Source organism: Pristis pectinata, chromosome 2 (genome assembly GCF_009764475.1).
Source record: "Pristis pectinata isolate sPriPec2 chromosome 2, sPriPec2.1.pri, whole genome shotgun sequence".
In the NCBI taxonomy this organism is placed as follows: Eukaryota; Metazoa; Chordata; class Chondrichthyes; order Rhinopristiformes; family Pristidae; genus Pristis; species Pristis pectinata.
In genome coordinates, this window is record NC_067406.1 from 115580085 (window position 1) to 115602180 (window position 22096).

Sequence of the window (22096 nt, forward strand, 5' to 3'; positions counted from 1 at the left end):
TTCCCTATTTGAATATATTCATTCCTCCCTAAAATGACTAATTTAACATCCCATCTATTGTTCATCCCATGTATTTCCAATATGAAGTACAGATATTTAATACTTATGGGTCCTGTAGCACAGTGATTTAGTTACGGGAGGCACATCAGGAGTCTAAAGAATTAATCCAAAGACTTTAACTTGAATTCACAATGGTAGCTGGGAAAATTAAATTCAAGTAATTAAATAAATCTGGAGTTTAAAGCAATTAGTGATGGTAACCATGAAAGTGCCAGATCATGGTGGAACCCCATATCATTAACTAATGTCCTTCAGGGAGAGAAATTTTACATCTTTATCTAGTCTGAATTATATGACTCTAGCCCACAAATGTGGTAGACTCTTAACTGCTTCCTTGGTTCAGTGAAAGTCAGGGATGGAGCATAGCCATCAATATTGCTGGAAAAGCGAAAAAACAGCAGATGCTGGAAATCTGAAATAAGAAAATGCTGGAAATACTCAGGCAGGTCAGGCGGAATCTGTAAAGAAGAGTATCAAATTAACACTTACAACACGATTTCTGTTGATATCTTAGACCCGAAACATTAACTCAGTTTCTCTCTCCACAGAAACTGCTTGACTTGCTGATTATTTCCAGCATTTTCTGCCAATATTGCTATATTGATGAGATATTTATACCTCAAGAATGAATTAAAAAAGCGATCACAATAAGAATGCAGCACCCAAAATGAATGAAGCACAATCGCTTTCAAGAGCTATCAGAAGAGACTAGACATAGAAATGTGTTAATTAAAGCTCTTTTATTAATTGTATTAATAATATCCATGACAATGCACATGATAACATATATACTGGGCTGAGCATTAAGAAGCAAAGAAGTGAGAATCAAAATTACAACATTATGAATCAGAAATAAATAATCATCAATAAATCTAGCTACTTTATCACAAAATGGTCTAAGTTAAGGCCATTACCCAAACTTACTACAAAACTTAGATTAGCGGATCATGGGTAACTTCCCTTACTAATATTATTCCTTTGATAGGAATACAAGATCTATTCCTTTTGTAACAGATTCACAGTTGTTCTTCCCTTTAATAGTCATTATCTTCTTATACCTTTCCCTCTTGATGCGGCGATTTAGTTCTTTCAGCAATTGTATCATACCTCTTTTTTTAAAGACTGCAATTTGGTTAAATATTTTACCTGTCCTGTTCCACAAGTTCCCAAATTTGAAAGGCTTGTTTGAATTTTTTTTTAAACAATTTCATTTAACCTTCCAATCTGACCATTAGCACATTGGATTGAATGCAGGAGACATTGGCTCACATTTCCGCCAAGAAATCCTTGCAGTTCTGCAAGGAACTACCAACATTTTCCCACATACTATCAGGAAGTTCAGAATCTCCAAGTTTCCTGAGAAATCTGTGTCATTGTTGTGCTGACTGTGTTGACATTAGACTCCTCAAGGAGTTCAGCACAAATCTGCCTGCAAAGGTTAGATTTGTTTTTAATAAACATTTTCCTGATATTTTAAAACCAGTAAAAGGAATTCAACTAATTATTATTGATTCTCTCATGCCTTTGAAATATATGGTACTCTGCATGATAAATTTTGAATTCTCAGCATTTACTTTACAGCTCAGCATTTTTCACATCCACAGGACTTTGTAGCAAAAACTTGTATTCTATTCATTGCAGTGTTCAATTAAATTACTGTAGCCCATAAAACTTTCTTCCCTATTTCACTTTTTGTCCCCAGACAAAATCTATTTTGCATTGAATAAATAGCATTTATCACAATATTGCAAAATTTGCATGTTTATCTTAGTAACCTGCAATTATAATCCAGACATAAATTAATACCTGTCTGATTCAGAATATTTACATCGTATAAAAGTCACTGGAGTGAAACAGTGTTAAAGTTGGTGTACTGCAGAAGCAAAGGTTTTATTTGCTGTGTGAAATATTTTGCTATTGAATTGCAGAACTTGAGACCTACTTATCTATCATACTCTACAGGAACAGCTGAGAAGAATGGAAAACGAAGAACAATTGACGAAAATGGAACTTCATTTAGAATCTCAAATACGGATTGAAAGGACAGTGAAAGAAAAAGTTGACATGAAGAAAACAATTGAAAAGAAGTTGCGAGAGAATTGCTCATGTTCATCGGATAAGCTTAAAAACCTAATAACTGGTTTCTTCCCAGTCCTCCATTGGCTCCCAAGGTACAAGCTAAAAAAATGGATTTTAGGTGATACCATTTCGGGTGTGCTTGTCGCTGTTGTCATAGTTCCTCAAGCAATAGCATATGCACTGCTTGCTGGTTTAGAAACCAGCGCCAGTTTGTATACATCCTTTTTCTCCTGCATTATTTATTTCTTGATGGGTACTTCACGCCATATTTCAGTGGGCATTTTCAGCTTAATATGCCTCTTGGTGGGGCAGGTGGTCGATCGGGAACTTCTTCTGGCTGGATTCGAAGTTGATGAGGATATCAATGTGATGCCATCAGCAATGAGCAATGCAAATAACTGGAACATCACTAACGCCAATACATCCATGATAAAGAATGTCACCCTTTCTGGATTGCTGGGTTTTGAATGTGATAGAAAATGTTATGCTGTCAGTGTTTCAGCTGCGCTAACATTTATGTGTGGCATTTATCAGGTAAGACTTTCATTAAAAGTTTTATGCTAAGTCTTTTCATACTTTCAAACATGATATTTGGAAAGTGAATAACTTTGGCATATAATTATTTACCATTACATCTTAGAACTAATTCAAGAAGCTCTCCCTTTTAAGATTTCAGGATCCACCTCAATGACATGATAATTTTCCATGGTAATGTGAAATCTTGCAAATTCAGTCATCGCCATTTAAGAAAAATCACAAAAAACAATTGATTATATTTATTAGTGGTCAAAATCATTTTTCTGTACAGTATTATTGGCCTCATACACCATTTCAAACAGATTATTTTGTTAGCACCTGGAATCCAGATCAGAGTAGAAATAAAGACAAAGGAGAATCGCTGCTAATTAAGAATGCAGCAATTATGGATCTGCAATGATTTACTTTATTTTTATTTACTCTGAAAGGTAAAGGTACTGTTGAGGTAAAGACAAACTTGCAATTCTGTACAAAAGTACAAGATATAATCAAGCTTGCACAAATGATAAAAACATATCTCAACACTGAATTAACACATTTAGCAAAAGCTGCTAATCATTATAGGCAATGAGAATTTACAAAACAATTCTGTAAATTAATACAACTTTAGAAAATCCCAGATTGATAGAGTAATTCTTCTTGAAATTTATTGGGTTGCAAATCTTACTTTAATGATTTGTTTTCTCATATTCAATTCTTTAGTGTGTTGACGAACAAAGGGACCTCAGTTTACAAATCCAAAGGTCACTGAAGGTGGCAACACAGGTAGATAGGGTGGTGAAGAAGACATAGGGGATGCTTGCATTTATTAACTAGGGCATAGAGTACAAGAACAGAGAAGTCTTGGTACAACACTGGTTGAACCATTCCTGGAAGACTGCACAGTTCTGGTCACCATACTGATATTGGGAGCTGGAAATGGATCCAATAGGCTAAATGGCCTCCTTGCATGTTGTAATAAGTAAGTAAGCATTCAAAGGAATATAGAATGTTACGAGGCAATATGATTGAAGTTTTCAAGATACTAGGGATGATTGACAAGATACTTGGAGAGAAACTATTTCTGATAATCCTATTCTCCTAGTCTCAACTCCCTAGTCTAAAAAATAGAGCCAGCACTTTTGAAGTGCAGTTAGGAAACACTTCTAAACGTATTTTCATTTTGGTTCTTTGAACTTGCCAGTATTTATGTGACATAATTAAACTATGAGGGAAGTTGAAGTTTTCCTACCCATTTGTGGCTTCTGTGATGATATACTGTTTGCACTACTCAATAGAATAGTAGCCAGGAAGCTATGTGGCAGTGTATATCAGATAACTGGCTCAATAAAAATGTCCATGAGAAAAGAGTGATCTAGGTAGAATCTAAACTTTGCATGAACAAATGGTTATTGGTGGCTAATTAATGATTGACAGCAATATCCCTAATGCTTTCCATCATTCTGTTGACAAAGACTTAAGACTAACAGGGCTGTAATTAGCTGGACTGGTTTTATCCCGTTATTAGTGTCAGTTAGATACCAGTATTGTGTTACTTTGACAGTTTGGCTGGATCTGGACCACAAATTCAGCAATGGTGCTGGGATGTTGTTTGTTGCCCAAACACTCAACCATTGCCCAATAAAACAAATATACAAAATAAACTGGCTGAAGACTGGGCATTGGGGGTGATTGGGATTTCAGAGGGAAGTTAAAACTAATCATCCACCAGCACTCTGGCCAAAGAGGGTTGTAAACTCTTGTCTTCTGCATTCATGTGCTGGGTTCCATCATCATTAAGAGATGATATTCTTGAAATATGTGTTTCTTCTTAACTTGTTTGAAGATTGGTAAAAGCTTTGATCTGATCTGTTGGTTTTGGAGATCATTTAGCTGTGTCTATAGCATGTAGCTTTCACTGCCTAGCATACACACATTCTTGTGTGTTCCTTGGCACCATTTACTTGTTGCCCTTGATGCGACCTTCTACGCTCCTGATTAAATGAGTGTTTCCCCTGATAATGGTAGTCTGAGGGTTAAGTAGGGGCTTGAGGTTACAGATTTTCTGTTGCTGTTGATACTCCATGGCACTTCATGAGTGCGGAGGCTACAGCTGCTAAAGTATTCCAAATTTATCCTATTGTATGAAGTGTCATGTGCTACATTGTAAAGAGAGAATTTTGCTTCACAAGAACAGTGATGGACACTTCTACAAAACTTATGGACAAATCCATGGACAACAGGTTGATTGGTGAGGGTGAGATCAAGTACTGGTGTTTGATCTTGCATACCTACCACCTGCTTGTGAGATAGTCAGAGAATGGGAAGGAAAGAAGTGATGTGGAGTTGGGGGGAGGAGAGGAAAGAAAGGATACACTGCAGAGGTGGTGGGAGATGATCAGTGGAAGAAGCAGACATCAGGAGGAAGGAGAAGCCTGTAGAAAAAGGTAAAGAACAGACATAGAGAGGGATTGTTGATAAGAATGTAGGAGGATGATGAAGAGAGCACAGGGAGTGGTTTGAGATGAAGAGGAGGAAGAGATTGTTAGGAGTTTTCAACCAATAAACTCAAAGCCTTTGATATTTTTTATGTGAACCAATCTTGGATTTAAAATTAACAACTGGCCTGGTATCAATTGCTGTTTGCAGACTGAGTTCCAAATTTCTACCACCTGCGACATGTTCACTTCCAAAAAGCCAGACTCAAACTTTTTAAGAAGTGGCTTCCTCATGTTTGCTTACAGTAAAATTCACTGGCCATATTTATGCCCATTTGCTCCATCTATTAATGCCTCATTTTAATTTAGTGCTTCCACCTACATTTATGCAATTCTTTTGTGTCATTGGCAAACTTGATGCAAAGGGTTTCTATCCTACTATTTAAAAGTTATTTAAAATGATTAGTAGTCTCGTTTCTAAAAGGGATCCTTATAGAATATCAAACACCTCTTCTTGTTTGTTTTAATCAAGCCCCATCTGTCAGTTACATAAAATATTGTGGATAAAGGATTATATAAATGATATTAATCTCTTTTCACATGCTGGGTAACTACTGAACTTGGTTTTGCTGCATAAATAAAACTATTTTATCCTCTCTCTAGTCTGACTTGGTAAAGAAAGATTGACTTGCTGCAATGTTTTCTACCAATTAAAAGGAGATTTTGTTTTAAAACCAAGAACTCTTGTGGAGAAACCTTGTGTACACAATATAATTTTGTAAAAAACCGCAATGCCAGAACATTTTGCATCACAGTGCCACAATGCAACTTCACACTTTGAGATGACTTTGCAAAAATACAAGAATGAATACACAAAATATTTTAAGTTTCAGCATTATGTCCCTGAAGCTCTCTTTACAACAAAAAACTCAAATGTAACAAAGTTTAGATAAAAAAAATATTATTTCTGTTTGCCATGGCACTACTATGAGCCACAGAGTCATTGTCACAGACTGATTCAGAGCTATACAGCACAGAAACAGGCCCTTCAGCACAATTTGTCCCTGCCGACCAAGTTGTCTACCTGAGCTAATCCCATTTGCCTGAATTTGCCCATACCCTTCTAAACCTTTCCTATCCATGCAACTGTCTGAATGTCTTTTAAGTTATCAAAGTATTCCTTATGATGCCATTAAATCAACAATTAAGTTTTATAGATGTGAAATAAGTAAAAAGTATTTTGTTTTCTTGGGGACAGGTATCTTATTTTATGTTTATGATTGTTCTCATTCTTATGTTTCTTATTCCAGTTACTGATGGCAGTTTTCCACCTTGGATTTGTATCCAAGTATCTATCTGAGCCCTTGCTGGATGGATTTGCAACAGGTGCCTCAATTACCATCGTAACAATGCAAGTCAAGTATCTCATTGGAGTAAAACTGCCACGTAGCCATGGACCGGGTAGTGTTGTTGTAACTTGGATAAACATTTTTAAGAACATTCACAAAACCAATTTCTGTGATCTGATAACAACTGCCATTTGCATGCCTTTGCTAATTGCTTCCAAAGAATTAGGAGAAAGATACAAGGACAAGCTTAAGTTTCCCTTCCCAATGGAACTGACTATCGTAGTTATAGCTACAATAATATCTCATTTTGTAAATCTAAATGAAATGTATGGCTCAAGCATTACTGGTCCAATCCCCACTGGTTTCTTACCTCCCACGGCTCCAAGTTTATATCTTTTACCAAGAGTTGCTATTGATGCTATAACACTTGCAATTATCAGCTTTGCCTTCACAATCTCACTGTCTGAGTTGTTTGCAAAGAAGCATGGATACACAATTCATGCCAATCAAGAGACTTACGCTCTTGGATTCTGTAATGTAATACAATCATTTTTTCATTCATATGCTTCCAGCGCAACTCTGGTTAAAACACTTGTTAAAGATTCCAGTGGTTGTCAGACTCAGCTCTCTAGTCTTGTCAGTGCTGTGCTGGTATTAATGCTGCTTCTTTTCTTAGCTCCTGTATTCTATTCTTTGCAGAAGTGTGTTCTAGCAAGCATCATTATAGTCAGTCTTAGGGGAGCTCTCATGAAATTTCGTGACCTGCCAAAGTTATGGAAAATGAGCAAAATTGACACTATGGTTTGGTGGGTCACAATGCTGTCTGTAACTTTAATAAGCACTGAACTAGGCCTTTTCACAGGGGTAACATTTTCAATTCTGTGCGTCATAATTCGCACCCAAGTACCCAGGACAGCTTTGTTAGGTCGAATGCAGGATTCAACTCTGTATGAAGATCAAGCAGAGTATAATAATCTTTCATCTGTTCCCCAAATTAAAATCTTTCGTTTTGAAGCTGCCCTGTACTATGCCAATAAAGATTACTTCCTGGAAAGCCTAATGAGGAAGGTTGGTCTGAATCCTGCTTTGGAAATTGCAAAGCAGAAAAAGGCAGAAAGCAAACAAATTGAAAAAAAGAAAGCAGGGAAAACATTCAATGGTAACATCAATCAAGAACAGCCTGTTGTCATCAAAGAATTGATTCCTAAAATCTACAATTTTCACACAATTATTCTCGATTGTTCCACCATACAATTCTTGGATACTGTTGGTATTAATACAATGAAGATGGTCCAGAAGGATTATAATGATGTTGGTATCAGAGTCCTCCTGGCCAAATGCAATCCTTCAGTGATTGATTCATTGAGTAGGGGAGAGTACTTTGGAGAAAACAGTAAGGAGATGGACACTATGCTTTTCTATAGTGTGCATGCAGCTGTTCAGTATGCTGAAGCCAAGTGGTCAGAGTCAGGTAATTCCTCTCTCTAAGTACTTCTGTATTTGTTGCCAAATATTGACCATTCACCATGGAAATAGCAATATGTGTTAATTTTAAAAGATTTGTTATCCAGGCTATGGATCACTAGAAATTTTAATCAATTCTGATGTTATATGCCATTGGTTGTGGCACAGAAAGTTAATCTACTACACATGGTGATCAAGCAGATTGCAAAGATTCTTATTTTGATTTGACTCTGATTTAACGGGTAAGTGAGGAATTTTTACAACACATTTAATGTTCCTTGGTGAAGAAGGAAGGGAATAAAGATCAGGCTTGTGCACTTGGTTGCTGGCCAGTGATCCTTGACAGAATTATTCTTCTACATAAAGAGGACAGTAATTGCATAAAGAATAGGTATGAGTAAATACATTCAGAGTAGAAGGATGAAAGGCTACTTTTTAAAGATACTTTAAAATGAGTTGTCAGTAGTGATAACATGAATAAAGACTATTGTTTGTCACATGCTAAAAAAAACAACAGTATCTGAGATTTAATGAACATTTTTCTAAAAGATATAATTTAGGACATGTCCCTCTAATGACATAATTCTGAGCATGCAAAATTTAGATACTTAAAATAATTGCTGGCACAGAGACTGCAATCAACTTGAAATATAAATAAATTAAGATTCATTATTTATAATTCTGGTGTTTTATTTGTTTTTATTCTATTCTAGCATTGCTTTGTTGCTATATAATGGACCGGTAATTTTGGAAACAATCTGTACTTTTCTGGTCAGCAGTTGTGGATTTCAAGCTGAATTGTGTCCATAAGCAAGGCTAATTAGTTGTCTCTAAATGAATAATAGTACAACAAACTACAAAACAGAATAATTTGAATTAAAACTCAAATTGTTGCTTATTTACAGTCCAGCTGTTGCACGAAAGTGGTCTTTGCTTAAGGGTGTCTTTTGGGGAAATTGGGTTAATGTATAAAATATGATCTGAAATAATTATTGTTACAGCACTGTGATGGGTTCCAATGTGTATAACAATTAAAACAGCACTTATCTATAATACTATGAGATTATGAAAAAGTCAGCAAAATATTAATATTTTTAAACTGCATTTGTCATATCATTTGTTGCATTTATTAATTCTGTATACATTGAAAAAATGATTTCACGTCTGTATTTGAAACATACAACTAATAAAATACAAATTAAAGAACTGTAATCACAAAAACTCATTTTTTTGATTCAAATAAAGTACTGGTCAGCTTGTATTTTAACCAATCTGAAACAAAACTGGCCTTGAAATTCAGTCCTGTGGCAATGTTCTTCCTCAATATGAAACAAAGACTTATTTCCAGTCTGAAATACAGAAGTTCTGGATCAAAGAACCCTAGTCCAAAAATTCAATTTGTTACTTACAGTTACCAATCACCAGTGATTATGATTTATAAATTAGTCAGGCACTTAGCAGCAATGCCCAGAAATTAGGTCACATTGTTTCATGAAGTGATTATTGTTGATCGGTTTCAAAACCAGGCTTCCACGTTTTTATTATCTCCTCAACTCTGCTATTTTCAAGGGGTTTTCAGGAACACGTTTTGGAACCCAATCCACTAAGACCCATTTAAAGATTTCAATCTGTCCATGTCTCCAACAAGCACCTTCATCTACCATTTCCAGGTCCAGACTCTGATTTCGGGTGAACACAATCATCCTCAGACTCTAATCGAGTCTTCAACTGTTGTCCCTGCTATGCCCACCAACCTCGTCTTGCAGTGTCTTCCTCTGCATGCTCCACGGCACAGTAAAAAAAATTGAACCAAAAGTGACTACATGCCCCAAAGTGCAAAAAGAAAGTGTGCAACAAATAGTAGCACCCGACAATTTGAGCTCTGGGCACCGGTGAAGTCTGCTTTTGTGAGGCCATGACAGAAACAGCTGTTGGCACTTTAACTTCACAGATGAATTCTTAGACCTAAAATACTTGTCAGAATTTCTGGAGAGTAAACAATTTTGAGCAAGAGAAGTTGATTCATAAAATTATGTCAGTAAAATGTGGAAGTTAAACTGTTTAATAACATAACACCCTATTTGGTGTATAGCAGTTAAAATGTTCATCTTGAAAACTACTGATATAAAGATCAACATGGACCACACAGCTGGAAGTCAGTGTCATAAAGCACAGAGAGAGGCTCTTTGGCCCAACATGTCCTCACCAACCACCAAGCACCCATTAATCCTGATCCATATTTTTCTTCACATATTCCCATCAACTCCCCTGGATTCTATCACTCACCTATACACTAGGGACAATTTTAAGTGACTAATTAGCCTACCAATCAACATGTCTTTGAGATGTGGGAGGAAACAGGAGCAAAGGGAGAACGTGAACACAGGAAGGAATTTAGAGTAGTTTGTGAAATCTAAAAAAAAGGATTTGGAACTTGGGTCAATGTTTGCATTAATGACTATCATTTTGGAGTGTGCAGAGTAATAACCCTCAATTGTAGTCATTTTCTGATGGTTCAGCAATTTAGAATTAGTTAAATAAATTGAGCATCCAAAGGAATACCCATTACAATTTAATCCACAACAACAACAATGAAAACATCCATCTACATATGCACCTCCAATGTAATGCAAGATCTCAAGACACTCAACTGGAGCATTATCAAACTGAAATTTGACACAACCACGAAGAGTGATATTGGGAAAGAAAACCAAAGACTTGGTCAGTTTTAAGGAGCATCTTAAAAGCGAGGTAGAAAGGAACAAATTTAAGGTAGCAATTCCAGAGATTAGGTAGCTCCAAGTTAGATTGAAAGTACAGGAATGCAGAGATCTGGAAGATTTGTCTGGCTATGAAAGGCTGCAGAGAGCTGATAATTGATGGTGAGACAGGTGGGGAACATGTGAAACCACAAAAGTACTTGATGAAGCTTTTAAAATTAAGACTTCTCAGTGCAGAAGTGGGTGTCAGTCAGCATGCAAAGGCATGATACAAGATACTGGTAGCAGAGATTTTGATGACAACTGGTTTACGTTTGGTAGAAGACAGGTGGCCAGCATGATAAACATTGGAATAATTAAGTCCAGTGGCAACAAAGACACAGTGAGCTGAGACAGGTGGAGGGCAGTATCAAGGAAGTGAAAATAAGCAGTCACTGCAAATGAACTGATATCGGCACGAAAACTCAGTAGCATCAAACTCCAAGGTTGTCAATAGTTTGGCTCAGCATCAAATAATTGTGTTGTGTACTGTGTGCAAAACAATTGGTCCAGTTTTCCTCCTATTTGGTGTAGATTTTTTTTTTGCTCATCCAATTTTGGATGTTAAATAAACAGGACGACACATAAAACAAATAAATAGAATGACTCATATTGACACTGGTAATTTAGGGCACGCCATCAGTAGGTATGTGGAGCTAATGGTATGTCATCTAATAATACTGTCAAACCAAAGCACATAGAGAAGAAATGGAAGGAGGCCTTCCATCTTTGAAAGATGGAGTTCAAAGAGTACATCTTTGAACACTGCCTCTCCACAGATACCCTCTGTGCATGCTCATTCATGGAGTGTTCGATCTGGTCCACTTCTCTATCTTCATGATATTGCACAAGGCCCTGGTGTTTCTCTGAATCATGACAGTCTTGATCAGCAAGATGTACACCAGGTAAGTGTGTGATATTGGCATAAATCAATGATGGGTGCTAATCAGTAAAATCCAGGCTATTTTTAATTTAACCCAGGTGTATGATAATACTTGTTTACTCCAATGACTATTCCACCCTTATCTTTCCCCTGACATTATCCCAGAAGAATAACAGTCTTTGTTGACTGGAATTCCTCAAAGGTGTTCATTTCAATGCTTATATCTACATTGGTGTCATGCTTGTATGCATCCCATGCCCATATGCTCTCAGCAAAAATCCTCTAAATTCACTGGAAGGATAAGCAAAACTAATGTCAGTGTCCCCTCTGAGGCTACATCCCCTGTAGTTACACTCACCAACATCAGTGTTCTCTGCAAGGTTACATCCCCTGTAGTTACACTCAGATCTACTGAGCGGGCCACCTCATTTCCATGCCTGATACAAGAGTTTACCAGATGGACAGACAAAAAGATTCAAGGATGTCATCAATGCAACACCCCCACTGACCCTTGAGAATCCCTGGCTCTTGACTATTCAAAGGAGCATTTGGGATACTATTGAGAATCTTGAGCCATGTATCAGAAGCACAAAGAGGCCCTGCATAATCTACTTGACAAATTACCCACCCTGCCAGGAACCTCCTGACATTCCCACGTTGGCATTATCAGTCACTTCAGAACCAACACTTATCCAAAATCTTGAGGGACTGCTGAAAAAGACTGCACATCTGTAATCCATTTATCACCACCTCCTCACCACCAACCAATCTCTGAGTTAATATCATCCTTTATATGGTTAATTCATGCTTTTGACAATAATCTGTCACAGTAACAAATTTATCACACCTTGTGGAAAAGTAACCAATGCAAAAGAATATTTTATAATCCTGGATTAATAGTAGATTATACCTAAAGAAACAAGTACTAAATTATTTGAGAATTTTTTTTAATGCATATTTGTGCAAAAACATTAAAAGACATGGCTTCACAAACTTACCGAATTGAAATTAGCTCCAATAGCCAATGAATTCGAACTTGTTCAATGCCACTGTGAGGTACTGAGGCAACATATGCAAGGTTCAGTTCTTGGTCTTTACTTAAGTCAAACAGGTCTGCTCTGTTGTGTGGCAGAGGGGGGCTGTGACAATGTATAAAAGATTAACAAAAATATGCAAAGTTAGTCAACATAAACAATTAAAAATGCAAAAAGATAGAAGTGTCTTTTAAAAAAAAAGAGACCATAGCAATCCAAACACAAATAGAGTTACATGCAAGACTTAAACAAGGACTAGTACATTCTAAAAAGAGAATGGAATAGAATTCGAGGTCACAAAGAAAGCCTAAACAAACGTCATTATCATTCAAAATTTAAAGGAATTAGTGACGTTCAAACAATAAAGAATATCCAAAGTGCAGTCTTGAGTGTTGTCAGAATTTAAGGAAGCAATAGGACTCTGCATTCAGTTCTGGTGACCGACATCATGGAGGATACATTGACCTTGGAGGGGATGTAGTGCAGGTTCCCCAGAGTAATACCTGTGTTACAAAGGTTAAATTATGAACACAGGTTGGTTATGCAAACCTTGTATTTCCTTGAATATAAAATAGATTTGATTAAACTGATGTGTTAAAATATAATTGAAAGAATTGAAATAGTAGGGACTTGCTGTCCAGTAGATCATGAGTTTTGTGCCAGGTCTAAGATCTTGATCTTCAAATGCTTTGTCCTCAATGGACCACCTTGCATCGCCCTAGCATATTATAAAAAGGATAGGGGCAACTGAGAAAATATTTACAAGTAAAATATCAGAAATGTGAAGGTAATCCTAACAAAGAAGGATGAACAGACTGAATCTCTCTTCACTTGAGGAAAGAATGCTGAGAGCCAATATAAATATTTAAAATGAAGAAAGATTTTGATGGTGTGAATACTGACAGAAATGAGGGGAATAGCATAACTACAAGCCTTTAATAAGATTATCACTAGCTGATCACCAAGAAATAACCAAAGGGTGGCGAGACTGTGGCACTTGTTACCAAAGGGAATAGTTGAAGGGAATAGCGTAGATGCATTTAAGGAGGCCATGAAAGCATCCAAGGGACAAGGGAATAGTGGGTTACACTGGTAGATTTAAATGAGATAAGATGGGGTGAGGCAAGAGTGAAGCCTGAACACTGGCAATGGCTGGTTGGGCTTAAAAGGTTCTGTCCTAAATATCCTATGTAACCTATAATGTTACAGACAGCCAAAACTTTAACCATTACTGAAGATTTAAAAACAAATAGAGGAAATAAAACATAACGTGATGAAAACCTATCTGAAAATCCCTTAGTGTTATTAGCGTTTGATGTTGAATGAGACATCATATTTGCTGCACAGAAAGAAATATCAATAGAGGAAAGGAGAAATGGGAGCTCCAGAGCAACAAATCAAAGTCAAAAAGAAAACTGTGTACTACCCTGGAGCTCCTGGGGCTGTGGAAACCTTCACATTTATGCTGATAAATGAATTTTGTAACACAAACAGAAAGGACTTCAATTGTTTAGATATTTAAAAGGGAAAAAAAAACATTCACTTTTGTTTCTGACTGTGAGACCTACCACAGCAGTGGAGGGGAATCTGAATGGAACCAGTGATGCTAAAAACACATTGCTGGTTTGAATTAGGAGGATAAATACCGATTCCGCACAATCCAGAAAAAAAAATCAGCCTGTGCTATGGATTCAACATGCAAAAGAATTCTTCATAAGGTGCCCCAACATGATCTGACATGGAGGAATGGTTTGAACAGAGAAAGATGTGCAGTGGCATACTCAGATTTTGTCCCATCAAACTTTAGCCTGGTGATAACTGCACCTATAAATAATAAAGCTCACATGCTTGAGACTTTGGTGATGCCAGACCAGCAGATTTTCCAAACTATGTCATTTATATTCCAAAACAATTTTAATTCACTTTTTTAAAAAAAATGATATCACACTGAAGTATTTCAGGTGAACCCGGTGAGTTTGAAGGAAGCGTGGGAACAGGGGCACCAGAAAGTGGACAGGAAGCATAGGAACCAGGGCTTTGGTGAGTGCATGGGGTGTGCAGTAAATATCATCTGGCAAGTCAAGATTTCCAAGTGGTCAGATAGCAGATTATTGGATTTTCATTATATGCCCAAAATACATCATTAAATAGATGAACTCTTACTAATCTAGTTACTCATTTTACATAGGAAGAATGCCTTAGGATATATACTACATGAAACATTTATGCAAAAAAAAAAGCTAGTTGTGCTTTAATGCAAAAATAGGCCAGACTGTGCTCAATCTGGCCCCCCACCCTTGCTTTTAAAAAGGGCTTGGGGATAATAGGGAGAAGGGAATAGCGGATTACACTGAAAGATTTAGATGAGGCATGAGTGTAGCATTAGTGCAGAAAAATAAAAGATTTTTCACACTATTCTTCTCGCAAAGATATTTAGTGGTGAGGTGGGAGCAGGTATTTATGTTATACCATGGCCACCTTCTTAAATGTTTTAACTCCTTTTTTACTGTCTAGCAGGGATTCAACTATGTGTGATATCTTGTCTGATTTATTTGTTATAGAATGTAATTTATTACCTGTGTTACTGCATGCCAGTTCAGGAATTAACACCTGGAGAAAGATGTGGAGAGAAATCTCAACTGGCAAAAGTAAAAAGATGATTGATGGCTTGCTTTAAGTTAAAATAACAAATGAAGATTCTGATCAGGTTTCAGCATAACAGGAACTCTGGCTATTTTATAATGCCATAAAGTGGTAACATACAGAGGGAGATGATCTAATCACTGCATTAGATGTTTTACTAGTGAGATGGAATTTTGTGGAAGATGACAATGTTTCAGTGTACATCTCTAATAGATAATCTTCCAGTATTTGTCCACTCCTGTCATCTCAGAGTCATAAAGTCATGCAGCACAAAAACAGGCCCTTTGGCTCACCACGTCCATGCTGACCTTTTTACTCATCTACACTGATCCCATTTGCTTGCACTAGGTCAGTATCCTTCTATGCCCTGCTTATTCAAGTGTCTGTCTAAATGCATCTTAAACTTAAATGCCTCTTAAATCAGTAATTGTATCTGATTCCACCACCTCTGCTGGCAGTGCATTCCAGATATCAACCATTCTCTATGTAAAAAAACCTACCCCTCATATCCTCTTTAAAACTCCTTCCTCTCACCTTAAACCTATGCCTTGTTTTTGATACCCCTACCATGGGAAAAAGAACTTGACTATCTATCTTATCAATGCCCCTCACAATCTTATATAATTCTATTAGGTCACCCCCTCAGCCTCCTGTGCTGCAGGGGAAACAAGCCCAGCCTATCCAATCTCTCCCCATAATTAAAGTCCTTCAAGCATCCTGGTGAACCTCTTCTGCATCTCTTCAGTGCAATCACATCCCTCCTACAGTGTGATGACCTGAATGGCACACATACTCCAAGTGCAGTCTAACCAGTGTTTGGTAAAGTTGCAGTTCTTATATTCTACTGTGTGCACTGACCCATGAAGTTAAGCATGCCATATACCATAGGTCTTTACCAAACTATTGACATATGTTGTAAATTTCAAGGAACTATGGACATGGAGGCATAATGCCCTACCATACCCTACCCCATTCTGACTTCCCAAAGTGTATCACCTTGTACTTGCTGCAATTAAATTCCATCTGCTAATGCTCCTCCCAACTTTCTAACTGATCTACACGCTTCTGTAGTCTTAGAATATGTTCCTCACTATCCACAACATCATCAATCCTCGTGTCATTTGCAGATTTACTAATCATACCTCCTACATTCACATCCAAGTTGTTTATATCACAAACAGCAAAGATCCCAGCACCAATCCCTACGATACACCACTAGACTTCCAATAAGAAAACCATCCTTCCACCACTACCCTCAGCTCCTATCACCAAGGCAATTTTGGATCCAATTAGCCAGATCTCCTCGGATGTGCCTTAACCTTCTGGATGGGTCTACCATGTGGAACCTTGTCAAATATCTTACTGAGGTCTATATAGACAACACCTACCACCCTGCTTCCTCAATCTCCTTTGTTACCTCCTCAAAAATCTCAATCAAATTAGTGAGACAGGATTTCCCCCTCAGAAAACAATACTGACTCTCCCTAATCATAGAACAGTACAGCACAGAAGAGGCCCTTCGGCCTACAATGTTGTGCCAACATAGCTAATCCCTCCTACCTACAGAATGCTCATATCCCTCTATTTCCTCTCATTCATGTGCCCATCTAAGCCCCTCTTAAAAGCCCCCAATGAATTTGCCTCCACCACCCTATCAGACAACACATTCCAGGCATCCACCACTCTGAGTAAAAAATGTACCCCTCATGTCTGTTCTGAACCTACCCTCTCATGTTAAATGCATGCCCTCTGGTATTGGATCTCTCAATAATGAGAAAAAGATACTGCTTGTCCACCCTATCTATGCCCCTCATAATTTTATACACTTCCAACCTCAGCCTCTGCCGCTCCAGAAAAAAAGAGCACAAGTTTGTGCAGCCTCTCCTGATAGCACATGCCCTCTAATCCAGGCAGCATCCTGGTAAACCTCCTCTGCACCCTCTCTAAAGCCTCGACATCCTTCCTATAGTGAGGTGACCAGAATTGCACGCAATACTCTAAATGCGGCCTAACCAGAGTTCTAGAGATGCATCATAACTTCTTGGCTCCTATACTCAATACCTCGATTAATGAAAGCAAGCATTCCATAAGCCTTCTTAACCACCCTGTCTACCTGTGTAGCCACTTTCAATGAGTGATGGACTTGCACCCCAAGGTCTCTCTGCTCTTCAAAACTGTTAAGGGTCTTGCCCTTAAGAGTATACTAATCAGTCCCTGCCTTTCCAAACATACATAATGCCTGTCCTTAGAATTTTCTCCGATAATTTCCCTGCCACTGACATAAGGCTCACTGGCCTGTAGTTACCTTGCTTAACCCTTTTGCCCTTTCTAAATACATTTGCTATCCTCCAGTGCCATGCATAATATGGAGCACTGAAGGAGCAAGATCTATAACCTCGCAACATAATGTGAAGGTGAGACTCTACACATAGCTACAGCCTTAAGCTCCTATACTTTGACCAATTAGCCACTACAATCCCTCTCCCATATTTACTGCCTGCCAAGACACTCAGTAACATTTACTCCCTCATTTCCCCCTCCCCTACACTCATACACAGCCAGATGATAATGCTTACTCCATTATTCTCCCTTTCCTGCATCACCCACCATGCTTCTTAATTCTCCTTTCCCCACACTCTTTGCATCTTTCTCTCTCTCTCTCTCTCTCTCTCACTCACACCAATTGGTGCAACCATGTAATGGCCGCACCCCACTGATCAGACTATTTGTCTTACAGGCAAAGGTGACACAGAAAAAATGGTCCCAACATGGGGACAATCTCAGTGGGTCCTCTTCCTAATGGACTTGGGGCTGCCAGACCCCATGCTCCATGGCCAGAAGGGGAGGCTCAAAAATCTCCGGAGGATACATAAATTTTGGTTACACTTAACATGAAAGAGGATCCTACAAATGTCAGATTACAGCATTATTTGGTTAAGGAAAAAAATGTTGCTTTAATGGTTTAGATGCCAGAAAAGTCAACTGATTAATCTACTTGGACTGTGCTCAGGAAATCTGATGAGCCCACCACATGGATATGAGCATATTGGAGCCCCAAAATCGTCAAAGGATAAGGGTATTGAACATGTGTGATAAATGGCAGTTGAAAAATGTCCAGCACTAATTGTGTGAGTAAACATGCACTCACATTAACTGGAATAGCGGAATAAAGGTTACTGAAGATTCTGACATTTTCAAATGCATTCAAGAGAGCTTTAAGATCCAACAAAAGTAGGAATTAATTTTAGGAAATCTATCTATCCAAATGGAGAGGGTACCAGTGGAAAGCATTTGAGCCAACAATGATAATGCAGTTATATTTTTCATAGTTCTGCAAAAAAGACAAAAATACACCAGCCAGTTGAAAGGAGATTAGTGGAAGCCTATTCAGGGCAGAGTTACTAAGGGCTCATATAAGATATAGTATGAAGTAGGTAAAGAGATCAGTCAACTCCAAGCTCTTGACCCCATCTTCAATGATGCAGTGCAAGTCAAACAAAGGACAGATACAAGAAATACTATGAGGCCATCACTGTAGGGTGGAATATAGGGAGTACAAGAATGGGATTGGGAAAGCAAAGTGGGATGGCAAAGAAGGTACATGATGGAAAAGCAAAGAAGGTACATGGCAAAATGTTGGGATATGGAAGCAATGCAATACGTGACAATTCCTATCAATGAGCAACAAAGAGGACAGATCATTAAGGCAGGCTGAGTGTGACGATGGAATAAGTGTGTAATTATAAATGAATATACCATGTCACTCTTCACTGAAGTGAGGCACATACAGATGCTGCCATAGATGATAGGAAAAGTAGTTTTGGAAAGGACAAACATATAAAGAAAGAACATATTAAACTTTTGTGAAAAACACAAGGTCACAAATAATCACAATAAAATAAAATCTCTGGCTCCAAACTGCAAAGAGAGACGAGATAAAAAACTGTGGGGCATATGGTGGTGATTCGCCCAATACCCTTTGGTTACAGGCATAGTGCCATGGGATGGAAGACTGCTAATTTGATCCACGGTTTAAGAAAAAAAATGATTGGCAAGTGCATCAATAAATGCCAACAATTCTGAGGGACAATACAGTTCAGATTTTAATGAGACAATGGTTAACGATGGACTAATTATATAATGGATTGTTAATAATGGAGAGTTATGGTTAAAACTGCAAATTGTTTCAGCAAATCACCAGCACATTGGATGGAAGTGGCAGCACTGATGCAGTCTAAATGGATTTTAACAAGGTGTCTCACAAAGTCCCACATGCACATTGGCAAGGACAATGATAACTCCATGGGACCCAAAAGAAAGTGGAAAATTGTATACTCAGTGGCAGTCTCTGAAGTGGAAAGGCTGTAATAGTGTTATTTCAGTAACATTTCCCTTGTTTTTTTTAAAAAAGAGACCACATAATGACTCAAGACTTTCATGTGCTGGTCTTGTTTAATGTTTTATAATACCATTGTTCATCAGAATAATAATTAATCATTATTGACAGTAAGCCACAAGACAATGGAAGCGATGATCACAGAAATTTAAGACCAAATTCAGTGCAGAGAAGTATCAGCTAATCTTTGTAGGTAGGGCCAGTAAGCAGAGGTAATATACAATGAATGATAGGAGGCTAAGCTATTAGAACATAGTGAAATTGAAGTGCATGTGTACAGATTGCTGAGATTTTTGGTGCAGATTATTAAATTGGGAAATAGAGAAACAAAATGCTTTTTCTCATCATCCAAGACATAGAATGTACAATCATTTCCAAGATGTTTAATTTTGTGTGCAGTTGTTCCCCATAACACAGAAAGGATGTGCTAGCACTGAAGAGATTGCAGAGAGTGATGAATGTGTTTTCAGTAATTATGAAATATAATTCACAGCAGAGACTGACTTGGTGGGTTTGTTTTCTTTCAAACAAATGACTCAGAGGGGACATTTAACCAAGGTGTATACAATTAGGAGAGGGCTATCATGAGAACACGATAGAGCACTCTCTCCTGGCAAAAAACAGAGAAAGAAAAAAAATAGGGAACCACCAATCTGTTAGCCTCACATTGCTAGTTGGGAAAATGCTGGAATCTGCAATAAAAGATGTGATATCAGCTCACATAGAAAGTTATAATGTGCCTGAGCTAAATCAACATAATTGGTTAAAGAGAAATCATGTTTGATTAATCAACTGGGAATTCCCTGGGGATGTATTTTGTGGAGTAGTTGAGTGGAAAACCATGGATGTGGTGTATTTTGATTTTCAAAAGGATTTTGATAAAGTCTTACACAGGAGACTGGTGAAGAGGTTAGAGCTCATGGAATTGGGGATTATATTGGAATTGGTTTATTATTGTACCGAGATACAATGAAAAACTTAGTTTTGCAAGCCATCCATACAGATAATTTCAAAACACAAATACATTGAGGTGGTACAAGGGAAAAGCAATAACAGAATGCATTCTCCATTCAAAACACTGTTTTAGCCAAATTGGAAGTTTTGAGATAGATTTGCAATTAACTTTTCAGGGTTAAGTTATACAATCAAATAAATGTTACCAAACTACTGCTACAGTTACAGTTAGAGAAAGAGCAGAGCAGGTAGGTAATAAGGTGCAAGGGACATGCAAGGTAGATTGCAAGGACAAGAATTAATAGAACATATTGCAGCTCTATAAAACTCTGGTTAGACCACACTTAGAGTACTGCATTCAGTTCTGGTCACCTCATTGTAGGAAGGATATGGAAGCTTTAGAGAGGGTGCAGAGGAGATTTACCAGGATCTGCCTGGATTAAAGAACATGTCTTATGAGGAAAGGTTGAGCGAGCTAGGGCTTTTCTCTTTGGAGCGACACAGGATGAGAGGTGACTTGATTGAGGTGTATAAGATTATGAGAGGCATAGATAGAATGGACAGCCAGCACCTTTTTCCCAGGGCAGCAGTGGCCAATACCAGAGGACATCTGTTTAAGGTGAGTGGAGGAAAATTTTTGTTTTAAACACACAGAGTGGGGGGTGCCTGGAACACACTGCTGGGGATGGTGGTAGAGGATGATACAATAGAGACATTTAAAAGACTCTTAGATAGGTACATGGATGCAAGAAAAATGGAGGGTTATGGGCTGTGTAAGAGGGAAGGGTTAGATTATGCTCTAGAACAGTACAGCACTGGACAGGCCATTCGGCCCACGATGTTGTGCCGATCTTGAAGCCAATTTATACTAAATGTCCTCCTCCTGTGTATCATCCATATTCCTCCATTCCCTTCATATTCATGTTTCTATCCGAAACCCTCTTAAACTCCATCAAACTGCCTGCTTCCACTACTACCCTTGGTAACCTATTCTCTCTGCGTAAAAAACTTGCCTCTCATGTCGCCTTGAAACTTCTCCCCTTCAACCATAAAAGCATGTCCTTTGGTGCTTGACATTTCTACCCTGGGGAAAAGATTCTGTCTACCCTGTCTATGCCTCTCCTAATTTTAAAAACCTCTATCAAGTCTCTTCTCAGTCTCTGATGCTCTAGGGAGAACCACCCAAGTTTGTTTAATCTTTCCTTTATAGCTCATACCCTCTAATCCAGGCAGCATCCTGGTAAACCTCTTCTGCACCCTCTCCAGTCTCCATATCCTTTCTATAATGGGGTGACCAGAACTGCACACAATACTCCAAGTGTGGTCCGACTGAAGTTTTATATAGCTGCAGCATGATTTCCTTACTCTTATACTCAACACCTCTACCAATGAAGGCAAGCATGCCATACACCTTCTTTATCACCTTATCCATTGGCGTAACCACTTTCATTGAACTATGGACCTGAACCCCAAGATCCCTCTGTACCTCTATGCTATTAAGGGGCCTACCATTAACTGTAT

At 38.0% G+C, this 22096-nt stretch overlaps 2 protein-coding genes across 4 annotated transcripts in view; one reads left to right on the plus strand and one right to left on the minus strand.

Moving 5' to 3' along the window:
• The window catches only part of LOC127567471 (sulfate transporter-like), a 51283-nt gene extending 42203 nt beyond the window's left edge, over positions 1–9080 (plus strand). For both annotated transcript variants that reach the window (XM_052010425.1, XM_052010426.1), the window contains exons 2-3: positions 2023–2673; positions 6404–9080. In XM_052010425.1, coding sequence (XP_051866385.1) covers positions 2038–2673; positions 6404–7930 — 2163 coding nt within the window. In that variant the 5' untranslated portion in view covers positions 2023–2037 and the 3' untranslated portion in view covers positions 7931–9080. The remainder of the gene's footprint in view (positions 1–2022; positions 2674–6403) is intronic.
• The window catches only part of idua (alpha-L-iduronidase), a 166572-nt gene that overhangs the window by 140331 nt on the left and 4145 nt on the right, over positions 1–22096 (minus strand). For both annotated transcript variants that reach the window (XM_052010427.1, XM_052010428.1), the window contains exon 2: positions 12547–12687. In XM_052010427.1, coding sequence (XP_051866387.1) covers positions 12547–12687 — 141 coding nt within the window. The remainder of the gene's footprint in view (positions 1–12546; positions 12688–22096) is intronic.